Source organism: Tachyglossus aculeatus, unplaced genomic scaffold (assembly GCF_015852505.1).
Source record: "Tachyglossus aculeatus isolate mTacAcu1 unplaced genomic scaffold, mTacAcu1.pri scaffold_129_arrow_ctg1, whole genome shotgun sequence".
Taxonomy (NCBI): domain Eukaryota; kingdom Metazoa; phylum Chordata; class Mammalia; order Monotremata; family Tachyglossidae; genus Tachyglossus; species Tachyglossus aculeatus.
This window is the reverse complement of record NW_024044857.1, coordinates 371,167-391,793: the sequence shown is the minus strand read 5'-3', so window position 1 is coordinate 391,793 and position 20,627 is coordinate 371,167. Positions and strand designations below refer to the sequence as shown.

Below are 20,627 nucleotides of genomic sequence, written 5' to 3'. Positions count from 1 at the left end.
TTCCCCATCCCCCTGCCCTACCTCCTTCCCCTCCCCACAGTACCTGCATATACGTTTGTACAGATTTATTACTCTATTTATTTTATTTGTACACATTTACTATTCTATTTTTTAATGATGTGCATCTAGCTTTAATTCTATTTGTTCTTATGACTTGACATCTGTCCACATGTTTGTTTTGTTGTCTGTCTCCCCTTTCTAGACTGTGAGCCCGTTGTTGGGTAGGGACCGTCTCTATATGTTGCCAACTTGTACTTCCCAAGAGCTTAGTAGAGTGCTCTGCAGGTGGAGGCAGGCAAAGAGAGAAAATCAGCTCACCCCGAAAATGAAGTGGACAGAGAGGATCTTCCCCAGGGCGGCCTTCATGTCCTTGTTCCTCAGGCTGTAGATGAGTGGGTTCAGGGTCGGGGGCAGCACTGTGTAAAACACGGACACCAGCAGGTCCAGTGTTGATGGAGAGGATGAGGGCAGCTTCAGATGGGCAAATGCAGCCGTGAAAATATACAGAGAGAACACAGCGAGGTGAGGCAGGCAGGTGGAGAAAGCTTTGGTCTGGCCCTCAGTGGCCGGCATCTTCAGCACCGCAAAGAAGATGTTGACATAAGACACGAGGATGGATACAAAACAGCCCAAACCCAAAATAACACTGAGGACAAGAACACAGACCTCTGCCCGGGCCTCTCCAGGGCACATGAGTTTGAGTAACTGGGGGACTTCACAGAAGAACTGGTGGATGATGCGAGTACCGCAGAAGTGGGAGGAAAAGATGGCGGCCGTGTGCATCAGGGAGTAGAGACCCCCACAGAGCCAGGAGGCGGAGGCCATCTTCCGACAAACCTCTCGGTCCATGATGATGTCATAGCGCAAGGGGCAGCAGATGGCTGCGTAGCGGTCATAGGACATCACTGTAAGGATGAAAAGCTCTGAACCACCAAAAAGAATCATTAAAAGTACCTGTGTAGTACACCCCAGGAAGGAAATGGATCTGCTGTTGGTCAAAGAGTTGAGGATGGACTTGGGGACGGTGGTGGTGATGTAGCAGAGATCTAAGAGGGACAGGTTCTTGAGGAAAAAGTACATGGAATTGTGGAGGCGCTGGTCAAGGTTGGTGACGGCAACAATGAGGAGATTCCCCGTCAGGGCCACCAGGTAGACCAGAAGGAACAGCGTGGCATGGACCAGCTGCAGCTCCCGGACCTCCGAGAACCCCAGCAGGAGGAATTCCATCACCATGGAGACATTGGCCATTTTCTACTTGGATTTCCTGGGAACAACGTGGACAGGAAATAAGAAAGTGAATGATTGGAATTCCTTCCCCTCTGCCTTCAAACATGCCCACGACCCCTCCAACCAAAAAAACCCCTCTCTTGACCCCACCTCCCCTTCTAGTTATCACCCTATCTCCCTCCTACCCTTCCATTCCAAACTCCTAGAATGAGTCGACTACACTCTCTGCATCGAATTCCTCAACGCCAACTTTCTCCTCAACCCCCCCCCCCCCCCAGTCTGGCTTCCGTCCCCTACATTCCACGGAAACTGCCCTCTCAAAGGTCACCAATGACCTCCTCTTGCCAAATCCAATGGCTCCTACTCTATCCTAATCCTCGTCGACCTCTCAGCTTCCTTCGACACTGTGGACCACCCCCTGCTCCTCAACACGCTATCCAACCTTGGCTTCACAGACTCTGTCCTCTCCTGGTTCTCCTCTTATCTCTCCGGCCGTTCATTCTCAGTATCTTTTGCGGGCTCCTCCTCCCCCTCCCATTCCCTTACTGTAGGGGTTCCTCAAGGGTCAGTTCTTGTTCCTCTTCTGTTCTCTGTCTATACGCACTCCCTTGGTGAACTCATTTGCTCCCACGGCTTCAACTCTCATGTCTACGCTGATGACACCCAAATCTACATCTCTGCCCCTGCTCTCTCTCCCTCCCTTCAGGCTCGTGTCTCCTCCTGCCTTCAAGACATCTCCATCTGGTTGTCTGCCCGCCATCTAAAACTCAATATGTCCAGGACTGAACTCCTTATCTTCTCTCCCAAACCCTGCCCTCTCCCTGACTTTCCCATCACTGTTGACGGCACTACCATCCTTCCCGTCCCACAAGCTCACAACCTTGGTGTCATCCTCCACTCCTCTCTCTCGTTCACCCCACGCATCCAATCCGTCACCAAAACCTCCACCACACCTCCACAACATCGCTATGTTCTGCCGTTTCCTCTCCATCCAAACCACTACCTTGCTGGTTCAATCTCTCATCCTATCCCTACTGGATTACTGCATCAACCTCCTCTCTGATCTTCCATCTTCCTATCTCTCCCTGCTTCATTCTATACTTCACTCTGCTGCTTGGATTATCTTTGTACAGAAACGCTCTGGGCATATCGCTCCCCTCTTCAAAAATCTCCAGTGGCTACCTGTCAACTTACGAATCAAGCAAAAACTACGTACTCTCAGCTTCAAGGCTCTCCATCACCTCGCCCTCCCCTACGTCACCTCCTTTCTTTCCTTCTACAGCCCAGCCCGCACCCTCCGCTCTTCTGCCACTAACCTCCTCACTTTGCCTCGTTCTCGCCTCCTTCCCCTGGCCTGGAATGTCCTCCCTCCACACATCCGCCAAGCTAGCTCTCTTCCTCCCTTCAAAGCCCTACTGAGAGCTCACCTCCTCCAGAAGGCCTTGCCAGACTGAGCCCCCTTTTCCTTCTCCTCCTCCCCATCCCCCCCACCCTACCTCCTTCCCGTCCCCACAGCACTCATATATTTGTACAAATTTATTACTCTATTTATTTTACTTGTACATATTTACTATTCTATTAATTGCGTTAATGATGTGCATATAGCTATAATTTTATTTGTTTCTACGACTTTGACACCTGTCTACATGTTTTTGTTTTGTTGTCTGTCTACCCCTTCTAGACTGTGAGCCCGTTGTTGGGTAGGGACCGTCTCTATATGTTGCCGAATTGTACTTCTCAAGAGCTTAGTACAGTGCTCCGCACAGAGTAAGCGCTCAATAAATACGATTGAATGAATGAATTTAAGATTCCATCTGGGTGCCCAATTTGAAAACATATTATTGCTCAACTTCACATTCATTCATTCTTTCAGTCGTGTTTATTGAGCACTTACTATGTGCAGAGCAGTGTACTAAGTTTTGGAAAGTACAATTCTGCAATTGATCCCTGCCTACACCGGGCTTGCAGTTTAGAAGGGGGAGACAGACGTAAAAACAAGTAAACAGGCATCAACATAAATAAATAGAATTTTACATAGGTACATATATACACAAGTGCTGTGGGGCGGGGCGGGAGGTAGAGCAAAGGGAACAAGTCGGAGCGACGAGGAGGGGAGGGGGAGCTGAAGAAAAGGCTGGTTAGTTTTGGAAGGCCTCTTTGAGGACATGAGCCTTCAATTGGGCTGTCAAGGGGCGAAGTGTGATTGTTTGGCGGATTTGAGGAGGGAGGACGTTTCAGGTGCTTAAGAAAGGATTTTGGTCAAGAGAAACAGCGTGGCCTAGTAGAAAGAGCCCAGGCCTGAGTGTCAGCGGTGTTCTAATCCCCATCTATTCTCCATTTACTCCATTGGTGAACTCAATCGCTCCTATGGCTTCAGCTGCCACCTCTATGCAGGTGATACCCAAATCCATAACTCCAGCCCTGGTCTCTCTCTCTCTCTCTCTCTCTCTCTCTCTCTCTCTCTCTCTCTCTCTCTCTCTCTCTCTCTCTCTCTCTTCAGTCTAGCATTTCCACTTGCCTTCAAGACATCTCTTCTTGAATGTCCTCCCACCTCCTCAAGCTTAACATGTCCAAAACAGAATTCCTTGTGTTCTTACCCAAACTCTGCCCTCCCCCTGACTTTCCCAGCAATGTAGATTGCACCACCATTCTTCCTGTCTCACAAGCCCATAGCCTTGGCATTATCCTTTACTCCCCTTTTTCATTGAACCCACATATTCAGTCCATCACTAAATCCTGTTGGTCCCACTTTCACAAAGTTGCAAAAATGCCATTTCCTCGCCATCCAAACTGCTACCACGTTAACGTTAATCACTCATCCTATCCGGCATGTATTACTCCATCAGCCTCCGTATTGTCCTCCCAACCTCCTGTCTCTTCCCACTCCAACCCATACTTCACTCTGCTGCTCGGATCATTTTTCTAGAAAAACCCTCAGGACACGTCGCCCTACTCCTCAGGAAACTCCAGTGGTTTCCCATCCAACAAAAACACCTCACTATTGGCTTTAAAGCACTCCATCACCTTGCCCCCTCCTATCTCACCTCACTACTTTCCTATTACAACCCAGTCCACACACTTTTCTCCTCTAGTGCTAACTTTCTCACTGTGCATGGGTCTCGCCTGTCTCACCGCTGACCACTCGCCCACATCCTGCTTCTGGCCTGGAATTGCTCTGCTCCTCAAATCTGACAGACATTTACTCTCCTCCCCTTCAAAGTCTTATTGAAGGCACATCTCCTCCAAGAGGCCTTCCCAGATTAAGCGCCCCCATCCCTTTCATCCACTCTCTTCTGCATCACCCTGACTTGCTCCCTTTGTTCTTCCCCACTCTCAGCACTTACATACATATCTATAATTTGTTTATTTGTATTGATGTCTGTCTCTCCCAAGGACATTGTACAGTGCTCTGCACACAGAAAGCTCTCAGTAAATACGATTGAATGAATGAATGAGTGGATCCTGGCTTCACCACTTTTCTGCTGTCCTTTCAACTTAGAATGTGAGCCTCAAGTGGGACATGTACTCTGTCCAACCTGATCAGCTTGTATCTACCCCAAGACTTGGTATACTTCCTGGGTCATAGTAAATGTTTACCAAGTACCATTTAAAAAAAGCTTCCTGGAGTAGGTAGTTTTTCCAAAGGGCTTCTGAAGATGGAAGAGCTGAGGCCTGGAAGCTTTGAAGTGGGAAGAGTTCTGAGGGAAGTTTGTGAACTTGGAGATAAAAGCAGTAAAGAAGAAACAGGGTAGCCTAGTGGATAGAACACTGGCCTGGGAGTCAGAAGGACCACTAGTTGTCTGCTGTGTGACCTCGAAGAAGTCACTTCACATCTCTGTGCCTCAGTGTCTTCATCTGAAAAGTGGGGTTTAGGACTGTGAGCACTAAGTGGAACAGGGATTGTGTCCAACCTTATTATTCCATTTCTCCCGCAACGTTTAGAACAGTGCTTGGCACATAGTAGGTACTTAACAGATACTGTTAGTATTATCATTATTAATATTAAGAAATGAGGCCCAGTGAGCTGATTATGCACAAAGAATGCAAGCTGGGGCTTTTAGTGGGAGGAGAGTATGGATAGGTGAGAAAGAGAGATGAAGACGGTGTTTCTTTTTGATTGGGGAGAAGAATGGGAATGCATTGAAAAGTTTTGAAGAGTGGGGAGTGAGGAGATGCATATATAAATTATTTATTTAAATTAATATCTCTCTCCCCCATTGACTGTAAACTTGAAAAGGGAAGGGAATTTATCTACCCAGTTCCGCCATGTTTCTGCTGTGTGACCTTGGGCAAGTCACTTAACTTCTCTGTTCCTCAATGATCTCAATTGTAAAGTCTGGATTAAGAACGTGAACTCCACGTGGGACAACCTGATTCCCTTGTATCTACCCCAGTGCTTAGAACAGTGTTTGGCACATAGTAAGCACTTCACAAATACCATAGTTATTATGTTTATTACCAACTCTGTTCTATCCTACTCTCCTGCACACTTAGGATTGGTTTCTATATGTAGCAAGTTCTTAATGAATACAACTGATAGACTGATTAATTCTACCATGAAAAGTGAAAGGTAATAATGATAATAATAATGATGGTATTTGTGAAGTGTTTACTATGTGACAAGTACTGCTCTAGACGCTGGGGGAGATACAGGGTAATCAGGTTGTCTCACATGGAGCTCACAGTCTTAATCTCCATTTTATAGATGAGGTAACTGAGGCACAGAGAAGTTAAGTAACTTGCCCAAAGACAAACAGCTGACAAGTGGCAGACCAGGGATTAGAACCCACGACCTCTGACTCCCAATCCCATGCTCTTTCCACTAAGTCACTCTGCTTCTCTGAAGGATGAAATAATACTCATCATCATCATTGATATTTATTGCTTACTATGTGCATAGAACTGCACTAGGCATTTGGAAAAGTACAATATAACAGAGTTGGTAGACACATTCCTTGCTTACAAGGAATTTACAGTCTACAGTCTAAACACCATGCCAACCTCGTTCACTTCAATTTTATCCTTTCCTGCCTTAACTCAGCCCTCTCCTCTGCCAGACAAAATTATTTCTCCTCCCTTATTGACACCCATGCCCATAATCCCCGCCAGCTCTTCCGTACATTCAACTCCCTTCTCAGGCCCCAGGTTCCTCTCCTTCCTTCTTCCCTCACCCCCAACGATCTGGCCTCCTACTTCATTAACAAAATTCAATCCATCAGGTCCGACCTGCCCAAAGTCACTCCCCCGCCTTCTCCAACCCCCCGGCTCTCAACACTCTCTGCTACTCTCCCATCCTTCCCAGCAGTATCCTCAGAGGAGCTTTCCTCCCTCCTCTCAAGTGCTACTCCGGCCACCTGTGCTTCTGACCCCATTCCCTCTCATCTCATGAACTCTCTCGCTCCGTCCCTTCTCCCCTCCTTAACTTCCATCTTCAACCGCTCACTCTCCACTGGCTCCTTCTCTTCTGCCTTCAAACATGCCCACGTCTCTCCCATCCTAAAAAAACCCTCTCTTGACCCCACCTCACCTTCTAGTTATCGCCCCATATCCCTCCTACCATTCCTTTCCAAACTCCTTGAACGAGTTGTCTACATGCGCTGCCTCGAATTCCTCAACACCAACTCTCTCCTCGACCCCCTCCAGTCTGGCTTCCGTCCCCTACATTCCACGGAAACTGCCCTCTCAAAGGTCACCAATGACCTCCTGCTTGCCAAATCCAACGGCTCCTACTCTATCCTAATCCTCCTCGACCTCTCAGCTGCCTTCGATACTGTGGACCACCCCCTTCTCCTCAACACGCTATCCGACCTTGGCTTCACAGACTCCGTCCTCTCCTGGTTCTCCTCTTATCTCTCCGGTCGTTCTTTCTCAGTCTCTTTTGCAGGCTCCTCCTCCCCCTCCCATCCTCTTACTGTGGGGGTTCCCCAAGGTTCAGTGCTTGGTCCCCTTCTGTTCTCGATCTATGCTCACTCCCTTGGTGACCTCATTCGCTCCCACGGCTTCAACTGTCGTCTCTACGCTGATGACACCCAGATCTACATCTCTGCTCCTGCTCTCTCCCCCTCTCTCCAGGCTCGCATCTCCTCCTGCCTTTAGGACATCTCCATCTGGATGTCTGCCCGCCACCTAAAACTCAACATCTCCAAGACTGAACTCCTTGTCTTCCCTCCTAAACCTTTCCCTCTCCCTGACTTTTCCATCTCTGTTGACGGCACTACCATCCTTCCCGTCTCACAAGTCCGCAACCTTGGTGTCATCCTCGACTCCGCTCTCTCATTCACCCCTCACATCCAAGCCGTCTCCAAAACCTGCCGGTCTCAGCTCCGCAACATTGCCAAGATCCGCCCTTTCCTCTCCATCCAAACCGCTACCCTGCTCGTTCAAGCTCTCATCCTATCCCGGCTGGACTACTGCATCAGCCTTCTCTCTGATCTCCCATCCTCTTGTCTCTTCCCACTTCAATCCATACTTCATGCTGCTGCTAGCATTGTCTTTGTCCAGAAAAGCTCTGGGCATGTTACTCCCCTCCTCAAAAATCTCCAGTGGCTACCAATCAATCTGCGCATCAGGCAGAAACTCCTCACCCTCGGCTTCAAGGCTCTCCATCACCTCGCCCCCTCCTACCTCACCTCCCTTCTCTCCGTCTGAAGCCCAGCCCGCACCCTCCGCTCCTCTGTCGCTAATCTCCTCACCGTACCTCGTTCTCGCCTGTCCCGCCATCGACCCCCGGCCCACGTCATCCCCCTGGCCTGGAATGCCCTCTCTCTGCCCATCCGCCAAGTTAGCTCTCTTCTTCCCTTCAAGGCCCTACTGAGAGCTCACCTCCTCCAGGAGGCCTTCCCAAACTGAGCCCCTTCCTTCTTTTACCCCTCGTCACCCTCTCCATCCCCCCCATCTTACCTCCTTCCCTTCCCCACAGCACCTGTATATATGTATATATGTTTGTACATATTTATTACTCTCTTTATTTATTTATTTATCTTACATGTATATATCTATTCTGTTTATTTTATTTTGTTAGTATGTTTGGTTTTGTTCTCTGTCTCCCCCTTCTAGACTGTGAGCCCACTGTTGGGTAGGGACTGTCTCTACGTGTTGCCGACTTGTACTTCCCAAGCGCTTAGCACAGTGCTCTGCACACAGTAAGCGCTCAATAAATGCGATTGAGTGATTGATTGATAGAGAGGAAGCTTCCAGTCTAGAACTTCCACCCTGGAATTGACAGTGCTTTCCTCTCCCATCGATGACAGCCACTACTCTCTAAACTTAGCCAGGAGGTAGAAGTCTGGGAATGCTGATTTATGACAGTCAATTCCAACATTTTGATTTCATGCCCCCCAACTCCAGCTCCCTATCCTTTCCATATGAAAGAGCTGCACATCCTCTTTTTTAATTTTTTTTCATTTTAGCATTCTGATCTGTGACCTTTCTGGAATAGTGGTCGTCCACAACAAGAAGCGACCGCAATAGCTCTCTCGGTCCAAGCCCTCGGGCTCCAAACAGGTGAATGTCTAAATGGTTTTGCCCAATCTACAGAGGAATGGAGAGGGGATGCAGAATCTCTTCGGATTCAAAGAACCCGGTTTCAAATCCCAGCCCTCCCACTTGTCTGTTGTGCAAACATTGGCAAGATGCTATACTTCTGTGTACCTCAGTTCCCTCATCCACAAAATGGGGATTCAGTTACTTTTAATAATGATAAAATAATGATGGCATTTGTTAAGTGCTTACCATGTGCCAAGCACTGTTCTAAGCGCTGAGGTAGATACAGAGTAGTCAGGTTATCCCACGTGGGGCTTACAAGTTTATTCCCCATTTTTCAGATGAGGTAACTGAGGCACAGTGAAGTTAAGTGGCTTGACCAAGGGCACACAGCAGACAAGGGGCGGAGCTGGGATTAGAACCCACGTCCTCTGACCCTAAGCCTATGCTCTTTCCACTATGCCATGTTGCTTTCTCCCTCTTACTCAGACTGTGAGCCGCATATGGGACCTGATTATTTTGAATCCACCCCAGTGCTTGGTACAATACTTGGCATAGAGTAAGCACCGAGCAAATACCAAAATTATTATTATTCACCCTCACTACCAAGAGAGCTAGGATCTCCAAAGTCATACCAATACAGCTTCTGCTTCTCACACACGTCTCACTCACACCCCCTCCCATATTTCTGAGCAGACCCTCCCCCACATAGAACTTTGACCTTGGCAGCAGAGCCTCCCCAGTAAGCATCAACTCCAGCCCCTGTCAAGGTACACAGACTGTTTAGTTTTTAATGGTATTTGTTATCTTTACTGTGTGCCATGCACTGTACTAAACACTGCGGTAGACAAGCATCGTGGCTCAGTGGAAAGAGCTTGGGCTTTGGAGTCAGAGGTCATGGGTTCAAATCCTGGCTCCACCAATTGTCAGCTGTGTGAGTTTGGGCAAGTCACTTAACTTCTCTGTGCCTCAGTTACCTCTTCTGTAAAATGGGGATTAAGACTGTGAGCCCCACGTGGGACAACCTAATCACCTTGGTACCTCCCCAGCGCTTAGAACAGTGCTTTGCACATAGTAAGCACTTAACAAATGCCATCATTATTAGTATTATTATTAGTATTATTTTTATTCGAGATAATCAGGTTAGATACAGTCTCTGTCCCACTCGATGCTCACAGTCTAAGTCAGACAGAGGAGGATTCAAACCCCATATTGCAGGAAACCGAGGTACTGAGAAGTTAGGCAACTTGCTCAAAGTCACTCAGCAGAAAAGTGGCAGAGATGAGATTAGAAACCAGGTTCTCTGACTCCCAGGCCCATGCTCTTCCCCTAGGGTATGCTGCTTCCTGACATACAAGATGGATCACCGGAGAAGGTAGGGCAAGAGGAGCACACTCCCTGGGATCCGATTTGGGGATTGAAATTCATCCTGGAACAGACTAAGTGGAGTTCTTCCAGAAAGAGGTAAAGGCATGTGTAGGGGCACAAGCTCTCTGAAGTGCCTGAAGGGGGGATCCCAGCCCCCCAAAAATCACCCAACAGCACCATGGGACAGTGGACATTTGCTTGAATGATGGATACTCAAAACGTCCCTTGGTTTGACCTGGCACTCTCTGTTCTGAGTTCGAGAGTGGGGCAGAGCAGGGTCTCTATGTGAATGTGAGGGGCAAGGGGACAGTGACAATGGTTATTCATTGATTCAGGTTCTGTACTCACTAGGAGACGTGCAGTGTCGGCGTCATCTGGGCTGTGCTTATCTGGGTTGGCCTCCTTTCCTCTACAGCTCAAGGTTGCTCACCGCGGGTAGGGGTCAGTCTCCGCATAGCCTTCAGACTCAGTCCTCCTGGTGCTCAAGAGGATCTGAGGGACAAGAAAAAGGGGGCTGACGATAAGACTGAAAACAGATACAGTGGTCTGGTTCCAGGGCAGTGAGGCAAGGGCCGCTGGGAAAGAGATTTTATTGTTCCCTCCCTGCCTGGGGGACAGGGACTTATGGAGGCTTGGTTAGGAAGGGCAGAGCTGAGGATGCCAGTGAGCATCCTCGGGGACTCTGGTGATTTTGTCTCCAAGGAGATAAAACAAATTGGTATTAACTGAGGGCTATAGAGAGAGGATAAAGTCTATGGAGAGAGGCTCCTAAAGCAGAAACATGCCTGGGATAAAGTTTTGATTTTAGGTCCACTGGAGAAGGTACCACCACTTAACAAAGCAGCTTAGAGGCATGGTCTTCTCTATTTTCATTATGGTTCCAACTGTGCACGTAAAACACACCTGAGATGTTACTTTAACAACAACTCCATTCGCACCTAGTCAGCCCACCCATGCTACTTGGCTGTTTACTCCTCTTCCCAGGCGTCACCTCTCCCCTGACCCCCCTTAACAGTTCCGTCCTACTCTAGAACTGCCATCCATAGGACTCTATCCTCCACCACCTCAGAGACATTTCTGGGCTCTCCTTGCCGTTAGCCTTTTTGTTTGATTTAACTGACCCATAGACACTTCATCCTTCTGCTGTGGGCATCATCTGTATGGTTGCTTCTGCATGTTAATTGTTAACTGCCTTCTATTATGTCATCATCGGCTTATTTTATTATCACTGTCGCATGTTAATTGTTAACTGCTCTCTGTGATGTCATCAGCTGCTTACTTTATTACCGCCATCACATGTTAATTGTTAACGTCTATCTGTGATGTCATCATCTACTTATTTTATCATTGCGATCGCATGTTAACTAACTGCTCTCTGTGATGTCATCATCCGCTTACTTTAACACTGCCATCGCATGTTAATTGTTAACTGCTGTCTGTGATGTCATCATCTGCTTATTTTTTGCCATCACATGTTAATTAACTCCGTGAAGTCATCATCTGCTTATTTTATTATTGCTATCACATATTAATTATTAACTGCTCTCTGTGATGTTGTCATCTACTTATTTTCTTATTGCTACTGCATTATTGCTACTGCATGTTATTTGTTAACTACTCGCTGTGCTGTCATTACCTTGCTGACCTCACCATCAATACCCCTGCTCCCATCTGCCCTTCTCAATCCTTACCTTCCCCTTCCCCTATCCCACCCAGCTCTTTCCCTCCCTTTCCCCTCCCCCACCATTTCCCCAGCCCCTCCCCAGAATCCCTCTGTACCAGCTCCAAGTGCTACTCCATCCACCTGTGCTTCGGATCCCATTCCCTCTCCTCTTATGAAATCTCTCACCTCTTCCCTCCTCCCCTCCTTAACTTCCATCTTCAACTGCTCTCTTTCCACTGGTTCCTTCCCCTCTGCCTTCAAACGTGCCCAAATCTCCCCCATCCTAAAAACCCTCTCTTGACCCCACCTCCCCTTCTAGTTATATCCTTATATTCCTCTTACCTTTCCTTTCCAAACCCCTACAACATGTCATCTACACTTGCTGCCTCGAATTCCTCAATGGCAAATCTCTCCTTGACACCCCCCCCCGCCCAATCTAGCTTCCGTCTCCTACACTCCAGCAAAACTTCCCTCTCAAAGGTCACCAATGACCGCCTTCTTGCCACATCCAATGGCTCCTACTCCATCCTAATCCTCCTCGAACTCTCAGCTGCCTTCGACACTGTGGACCACCCCTTTCTCCTCAACACGTTTTCCAACCTTGGCTTCACAGATTCCGTCCTCTCCTGATTCTCCTCTTATCTCTCCGGCCATTCATTCTCAGTCTCCTTTGCGGGCTCCTCCTACCCCTCCCATTCCCTTTCTGTAGGGGTTCCTCAAGGGTCAGTTCTTGGTCCCTTTCTGTTCTCTATCTACACTCACTCCCTTGGTGAACTCATTCACTCCCATGACTTCAGCTATCATCTCAACGCTGATGACACCCAAATCTACATCTCTGCCCCTGCTCTCTCTCCCTCCCTCCAGGCTCGTGTCTCCTCTTGCCCTCAGGATATCTCCATCTGGATGTCTGCCAGCCATCTAAAACTCAATACGTCCAGGACTAAACTCCTTATCTTTCCTCCCAAACCGTGCCTTCTCCCTGACTTTCTCATCACTGTAGACGGCACTACCATCCTTCCCATCTCAGAAGCCCGCAACCTTGGTGTTATCCTTGACTCCGCTCTCTCGTTCACCCCACACATACAATCCATCACCAAAGCCTGCCAGTCTCACCTCCACAACATCGCCAAGATCCGTCCTTTCATCTCCATCCAAACCGTTACCTTGCTGGTTCAATCTCTCATCCTATCCCAACTGGATTACTGCATCAGCCTCCTCTCTGATCTCCCATTCTCCTGTTTCTCCCCCCTTCAGTCTATACTTCATTCTGCTGCCCGGATTATTTTTGTACAGAAACGCTCTGGGCATGTCACTCCCCTCCTCAAAAATCTCCAGCGGCTGCCTGTCAACCTACGAATCAGGCAAAAACTCCTCACTCTCGGCTTCAAGGCTCTCCATCACCTCGCCCCCTCCTACCTCACTTCCCTTCTCTCTTTCTACAGCCCCGCCCGCACTCTCAGCTGCTCTGCCGCTAACCTCCTCACTGTGCCTCGTTCTTGCCTGTCCCGCCATCGACCCCAGGACCATGTCCTTCCCCTGTCCTGGAATGCCCTCCCTCCACACATCCGCCAAACTAGCTCTCTTCCTCCCTTCAAAGCTCTACTGAGAGCTCACCTCATCCAGGAGGCCTTCCCAGACTGAGCTCCCTTTTTCCTCTCCTCCGCCCATCCCCCCTCAGCACTTCCTACGTCCCCTCCCCATAGCACTCGTATATATTTGTACAGATTTATTACTCTATTTTACTAGTACGAATTTACTATTCTATTTATTTTGTTAATAATAATAATAATAATGTTGGCATTTGTTAAGCACTTACTATGTGCAAAGCACTGTTCTAAGCATTGGGGGGATACAAAGTGATCAGGTTGTCCCACGTGGCGCTCACGGTCTTAATCCCCATTTTACAGATGAGGTAACTGAGGCTCAGAGAAGTTAAGTGACTTGCCCCAGGTCACACAGCAGACATGTGGCGGAGCGGGATTTGACCCCATGACCTCTGACTCCAAAGCCCATGCTCTTTCCACTGAGCCACGCTCCTTGATGTGCATATAGCTTTAATTCTACTTGTTCTGACGATTTTGACACCTGTCTAAATGTTTTGTTTTGTTGTCTGTCTCCCCCTTCTAGACTGTGAGACTGTTGTTGGGTAGGGACTGTATCTATATGTTGCCGACTTGTACTTACCAAGCGCTTAGTACAGTGCTCCACACAGAGTAAGCGCTAAATAAATACGGTTGAATGAATGCATGAATGAATTTTGCCTGTGCATGTGTACGATGACATAAATGTTGAGGCCAAATAATTGTTATAATTGCAGCAACAGTAGTAACAGTAGCTGTAGTATTTATTTATTCATTCAATCGTATTTATTGAGCGCTTACTATTGATTGCTTATTGCGTGTAAAGCACTGTACTAACACTTGGGAGAGCACAATATAACTATAGATACATTCTGTGCCCTCAGTAACTGCATTAATTAAGTGCCCATTGGGTGCAATACACTTTACTAAGTGCTTGGTGGGAGTACAATACAACAGAATTCACAGACTCATTCTCCGCTCACAGTGAACTTACAGTTTAGTAGTAGTAATGGCATTTAATGAGTGCCCACTGCCTTCAACACTGGGGTATTTACAAATCGATCGGGCCGGATACATTCCCTGTCCCACATGACACTCACAGTCTGTAGGCAGGAGGGAAAACAGTTATTTAATCCCCATTTTTCTGTTGAGGAAACTGAAGTCCAACTAAGTTAAGTCACTCGCCCAACGTCACACAACAGGCAAGTGGTGGAACTGGATTTAGAATTCAAGTCCTTCTGATGTCCAAGGCCATGCTCTATTCACTATGCCACTCTGCTTCTCTGTGGAAGCAGCTTCCCACTGACAATAGTTTAAAAAAAAATTCAGGCCATGATTCCCCTCCCCTCAAGAACCTCCAAAGTTTGCCCATCTACATTCGCATCAAACAAAAACTCCCCACCAATGGCTTGAAAGCACTCAATCACCTTGTCCCTTCCTACCTCACCTTGCTGTTCTCCTACTACAACCCAGCCCACACACTTGGCTCCTCTAATGTCAACCTTCTCACTGTACCTTAAACTCATCTATCTCACTGCTGACTTCTTGCCATCGTCCTGCCTCTTCATCATCATCATCATTAATCGTATTTATTGAGCGCTTACTATGTGCAGAGCACTGTACTAAGCGCTTGGGAAGTACAAATTGGCAACATATAGTGACAGTCCCTACCCAACAGTGGGCTCACAGTCTAAAAGGGGGAGACAGAGAACAAAACCAAACATACTAACAAAATAAAATAAATAGAATAGATATGTACAAATAAAATAAATAAATAAATAAATAAATAGATTTAAAAAATATGTACAAACATATATACATATATACAGGTGCTGTGGGGAAGGGAAGGAGGTAAGATGAGGGGGATGGAGAGGGGGACGAGGGGGAGAGGAAGGAAGGGGCTCAGTCTGGGAAGGCCTCCTGGAGGAGGTGAGCTCTCAGCAGGGCCTTGAAGGGAGGAAGAGAGCTAGCTTGGCGGATGGGCAGAGGGAGGGCATTCCAGGACCGGGGGATGACGTGGGCCGGGGGTCGATGGCGGGACAGGCGAGAGCGAGGTACGGTGAGGAGATCAGCGGTGGAGGAGCGGAGGGTGCGGACTGGGCTGTAGAAGGAGAGAAGGGAGGTGAGTAGGAGGGGGCGAGGTGATGGAGAGCCTTGAAGCCCAGGGTGAGGAGTTTCTGCCTGATGCGCAGATTGATTGGTAGCCACTGGAGATTTTTGAGGAGGGGAGTGATATGCCCAGAGCGTTTCTGGACAAAGATAATCCGGGCAGCAGCATGAAGTATGGATTGGAGTGGAGAGAGACACGAGGATGGGAGATCAGAGAGAAGGCTGATGCAGTAGTCCAGACTGGATAGGATGAGAGCTTGAATGAGCAGGGTAGTGGTATGGATGGAGAGGAAAGGGCAGATCTTGGCAATGTTGTGGAGCTGAGACCGGCAGGTTTTGGTCACGGCTTGGATGTGAGGGGTGAATGAGAGAGCAGAGTCGAGGATGACACCAAGGTTACGGGCTTGTGAGACGGGAAGGATGGTAGTGCCATCAACAGAGATGGGAAAGTCAGGGAGAGGGCAAGGTTTGGGAGGGAAGACAAGGAGAGTGCCTTCTCTCCTCGTATCAGAAAATTATTCTCCCCACTTGCATTGCCTTATTGAAGATACATCTCCTCCAAGAAACATTACCTGACTAAGCCTTCTTTTCCTTTTCTTCAACTCCCTCCTGCATCGCCCTGACTTGCTCCCTTTATTTGCCCCCATACCAGCCTCACAGTATTTCGGTATGTATCTATATTTTTTTATTTATATTCATGTTGTTCTCCCCCTCTAGAGTATAACCTCTTTGTGAGCAAGGAATATGTCTGTTGCATTGTTATACTATATTCTCCCAAGTGCTTAGCACAATGCTCTACACGTAGTAAGTGCTCAATAAATGCTATTTACTGACTGACATGCGACCAATAATGTCACTCTATAATAGGGAATATTGGTTTCCATTTTGACAAATATTGATTATTCTAGTATTCTTGATCTCTTTTTCCTCTCTGTCGTAGCACTTATGGATTTATATCTATATCTATATCTATATCTATCTATCTATCTATCTATCTATTCAAATGTTTCATCCAGTGGCATTTACTGAGCACCTACTGAGTGTCTATTGAGTATTTTGTGTTAAAAGAGTACCAGGAGAATACAAAATGTCCTGTCCTGTCATCAAGGAGTGTATAATTTAATGAATCAATCAATTATATTGATATCATTGATTTGATTAATGAATGTAGAGTTAATTTATTCTGATTCCATTTTCAGTATCTTTCTTCTGTTAGCGCTTCTTGTATACAGAGACTTTGTCTCATCCTTCTGTTGTACTTTCCTGACCACAGTGTTTTACATTCAAAGGGCACTCAATAAATACGTTTATTACTACTATTAGTATAATACTACTGTTATTGCTACTGCTACTGCTGTTACTAAACTACTCCTAATGCTACTATAACGGTTACTCCTATTACTGCAACTATTACTTTACTACTACTGCTATTATTGCTGCTGCTGCTACCACTACTACTAGTACTACTACTACTACTACTCATGTAGTACTAGTAGTACTACTACTACTACTACTACTACTACTACTACTACTAGTAACAGTATACTACTTGCATAATTACTATTGGTATTACTAGTACTACTATTTCCACTATTACTATGACTACTATTGCTACTGTTACTAGTACTACTACTAATACCTAAGAGAAATAGCATTGCCTAGAATACAGAGCATGGATCTGGGAGTCAGAAAGAACCTGAGTTCAAATCCTACACACTAGTCTGCTGTGTGAGCTTGGGCAAGGCACTTTACTTCTCTGTGTCTCAGTTACCTTATCTATAAAATAGGGATTAAGACTGGGAGCCTGATGTGGGACCCCAAACTCATCCCGGGAGTGTCCATCCCAAGCAGGGGCAGGGACCCTGTTAGTGGGAAGGGATGATCACCCTCCTGTCTGCCCTGGGAACTTTCACATCCTCTGCAGAGGCTCAGCAATGCCATCTCTGCCGCGACCCCCCGAAAGACACTCACACAGGCGAAAAGGCAACACTCACGACCCCCCCGCTCCTCCCAACCCCGACTTTTCGACTAGCCTCCAGCCCCCCTCCCTCCCCGCTCCCAGCCCAGCCTGCCTTCCTTCCATCCTATTTACTGAGCGCCGACTGGGAGCACAGCACCCGTAGTAAGCGCTGGGAAAGTCCAATTCGGCCAGGGATAGAGACCATCCCTACCCCACCCCCGGGCTCCCCGGGGGATGGGTTTCCCGGTGGGGATTCCCAGGTGGGGAGGTTCTGGATGTTACCTTCGGTGAGTTTGGGACTTGGCGGGTCCCTGGCTCTGTCCACAGCACCCATGTCCAGGTCCCGGACGGGAGACCGCCCTCCTCCTCCTCCTCCTCCTCCTCCTGTGCCTCCTCCTCCTCCTGTGCCTCCTCCTCCTCCTGTGCCTCCTCCTCCTCCTGCTCCTCCTGCTCCTCCAGCTGCCGGTCCTGTCGGTCCTCCTGCAGGTCTGGCGGCCGGACTGGTCCCTTCCTCCCGGCTGGGCTCCCCGCAGCCTCCTCGGACAGGGCTGCTCTCCAGGACTTCCCTGTACGTGATCACCTCCTTCTTCTCCTTCACTTTCTGATCAAAAGACTTGGACACAAACGCCGTAAGTTCTTCCATCTCCGCCGAGCAGCCGACCACCCTCTCTCTCTTTTTCTCTCCCTGTCCCTCCCTCTCTCCCTCTCCTCGCTCCCTTTTTTCTTCTTCTTTTTTTTACTGCTCCAAACCCCCCAGTGATAACACATCAACGGGAGCAGGGGGAGGTGGGGGTGGCGGGTGGGGGGAGGCCAAAGGGGAGGAGGGGGAAATGGGGGGGGAAGAAGAGGAAGAGGAGGAGGAGGTGGACGGAGAGGAGGAAGAGGAGGAGGAAGGAAAGGAAGAGGAGGAGAAGGGGAAAGAAGAGGAGTAGGAGAAAAAGGCGGAGGGAGAAAGGGAGAAGGATGAAGAGGAGGGGAAGGAAAAAGAAGAGGAGGAGGCGGGGGGAGAAAAGGAGAAGAAAGAAGAGGAGGAGAAGGAAAAAGAAGAGGAGGAGGAGGAGAAAGAGGCGGAGGGAGAAAAGGAGAAGGAAAAAGAGGAGGAGAAGGAAAAAGAAGAGGAGGAGGAGAAGGAGAAAGAGGCAGAGGGAGAAAAGGAGAAGGAAGAAGAGGAGGAGGAGAAGGAGAAAGAGGCGGAGGGAGAAAAGGAGAAGGAAGAAGAGGAGGAGGAGAAGGAAAAAGAAGAGGAGGAGAAGGAAAAAGAAGAGGAGGAGGAGAAAGAGGCAGAGGAGGAGAGGAGGAGGAGGAGGAGGGAAGGAGTAGAAGTGCCTACCATGTGCTGAGCACTGTACTAAGCCCTGGGGTAGCTACAAGATAAACAGGCCAGGCACAGCCCCCGTACCCTGCTCTGCCATTTGTCAGCTGTGTGACCTTGGGCAAGCCACTTAACTTCTCTGTACCTCAGTTCCCTCATCTGTAAAATGGGGATGAAGACTGTGAGCCCCACATGGGACCTGATCACCTTGTATCCTCCCCAGCGCTTAGAACAGTGCTTTGCACATAGTAAGTGCTTAACAAATACCATCATTATTATTATTAAGTGGGGCTCAGTCTAAATGAGAAGGAGAACAGGTATTTCATCCCCGTGTTACAGATGAGAAAACTGAGGCACAGAGAAGTTAAGAAAGCCGGGACAGAGAAGCGAGTGGAGAGGAGGCGATGGGGAGAACGTGCTTGGGGGTGGGGGGGCTCCCAGAGGTGATGACCCCCAGACCAGGGCACCCAGAGCAGAGAAAGTACCTAAAATGGTCCTTATTTCTTCACTTAATAGCCAGGGAAGAAGCCCGGTTCCCAGCCTCCAGCCGGCTCTCAGCTCTAGCTGTGGTGAGGGGCTTCCATATCCCCCGGCTCCTTCGGAGGGTGACGTTTGGCTTCTAGGGCATTGGGCGGTGGAGCAGATGGGAGCATCGCCAGTGGTGGGATGAGGAGGTCCTGCTTGGCCTCCTCTCCCCGGGGGGCGGTGGGAAACGCACTCCAGCTAGGTGAGCTGAGACGGAATCCTCCTCCACTGTGGAGTTTTTTGGCCCTGGCCCTGGCGGTAGGCTCCTAGCCTATTGTCCCAGCCACAGGAGGAAGGGAGGAAGGGGAATTGGACCCAGACTGTGTCCAATCTGACTTGTTTGTATCTACCACAGCACTTAGTACAGTGCCTGGCACATAGTAAATGCTTAAAAAATACCATAATAATTATTATTATTGCTACTACTGTTACTGCTGTTATTATGACTATTACTATCACTATTGCTACTATTTTCTACTGTGAATACTACTATGACGACTACTACTACTACTACTGCTACTAGCTGAACAGGGCTAGCCTCCATCTGTTCTTTCACTCCTCCAAGATTAATGGGTCTTTGCCAATGCTCCAAAAACTGCTCTACTAATGAAATTTCCAACATTCCATCCACTCTACCTTTCAAATGATTTCTCCACCAATAAATGATTCCTGTCCCTGGTTTGAGAGGTTGGACATTGATTTTCTGGACAGCTGTCCAGTCCTGATCAATATGCTTCAAACCCACTAGTCCATTGCTTCTTAATAGGTGCACAGTAAATACCGTTGGTGGACGGACTGATTGACTAGAACTTGGTTCTGGTTTTGTTGTAGTTATAAGCGGAGTGATTTCCCCAGTCAATAGTTGCTCAGTGAATACGACTGACTTGCTGATTCACTTGCTGAGTGGCGAGGGGATTAGCAGTTCCTGAAAAAGTGCAATGCAGTTAGTGTGAAGTGGATGGATAGGGACAACTCTCTGCATATTAGAAATTCATGGCATCAGAATGAACCGTTTATGAGGCCCCAGAACCCTCCCTAGGGCGGCCTTCATGTCTCGGTTTCTCAGGTTGTAGATGAGGGGGTCAAGGTAGGGGGCGGACACCAGCAAGTCCAGCGTTGACGGGGAGGCCGAGGGGGGTGTTATGTAGGCAACGTCCATGACGACCTCGTAGTGCATGGGGCGGCAGATGGCCACGTAGCCGTCGTAGGACATCACTGTGAGGACAAACGTCTCCGAAGCAGCACACAGAATCACTAGCAAGACCTGGAAGACACAGCCCAGGAAGGAGATGGATCTGATTTGAGACATAGAGTTGAGGATGGACTTGGGGACGGTAACGGAGATGAGGCAGAGGTCGAGCATGGACAGGTTTCTGAGAAAGAAGTACATGCAAGATGTGA

The 20,627-nt window shown here is 48.3% G+C and overlaps 1 protein-coding gene across 1 annotated transcript; it reads right to left on the bottom strand.

Annotated features, from left to right (window-relative positions):
- Positions 1-309: 309 nt before the first annotated feature.
- Positions 310-1,248, bottom strand: LOC119922858 (olfactory receptor 14A16-like). The gene has a single exon (XM_038742467.1). The coding sequence runs from the start codon at positions 1,246-1,248 to the stop codon at positions 310-312; it is 939 nt and encodes a 312-aa protein (XP_038598395.1).
- Between the last annotated feature and the right edge of the window lie 19,379 nt (positions 1,249-20,627).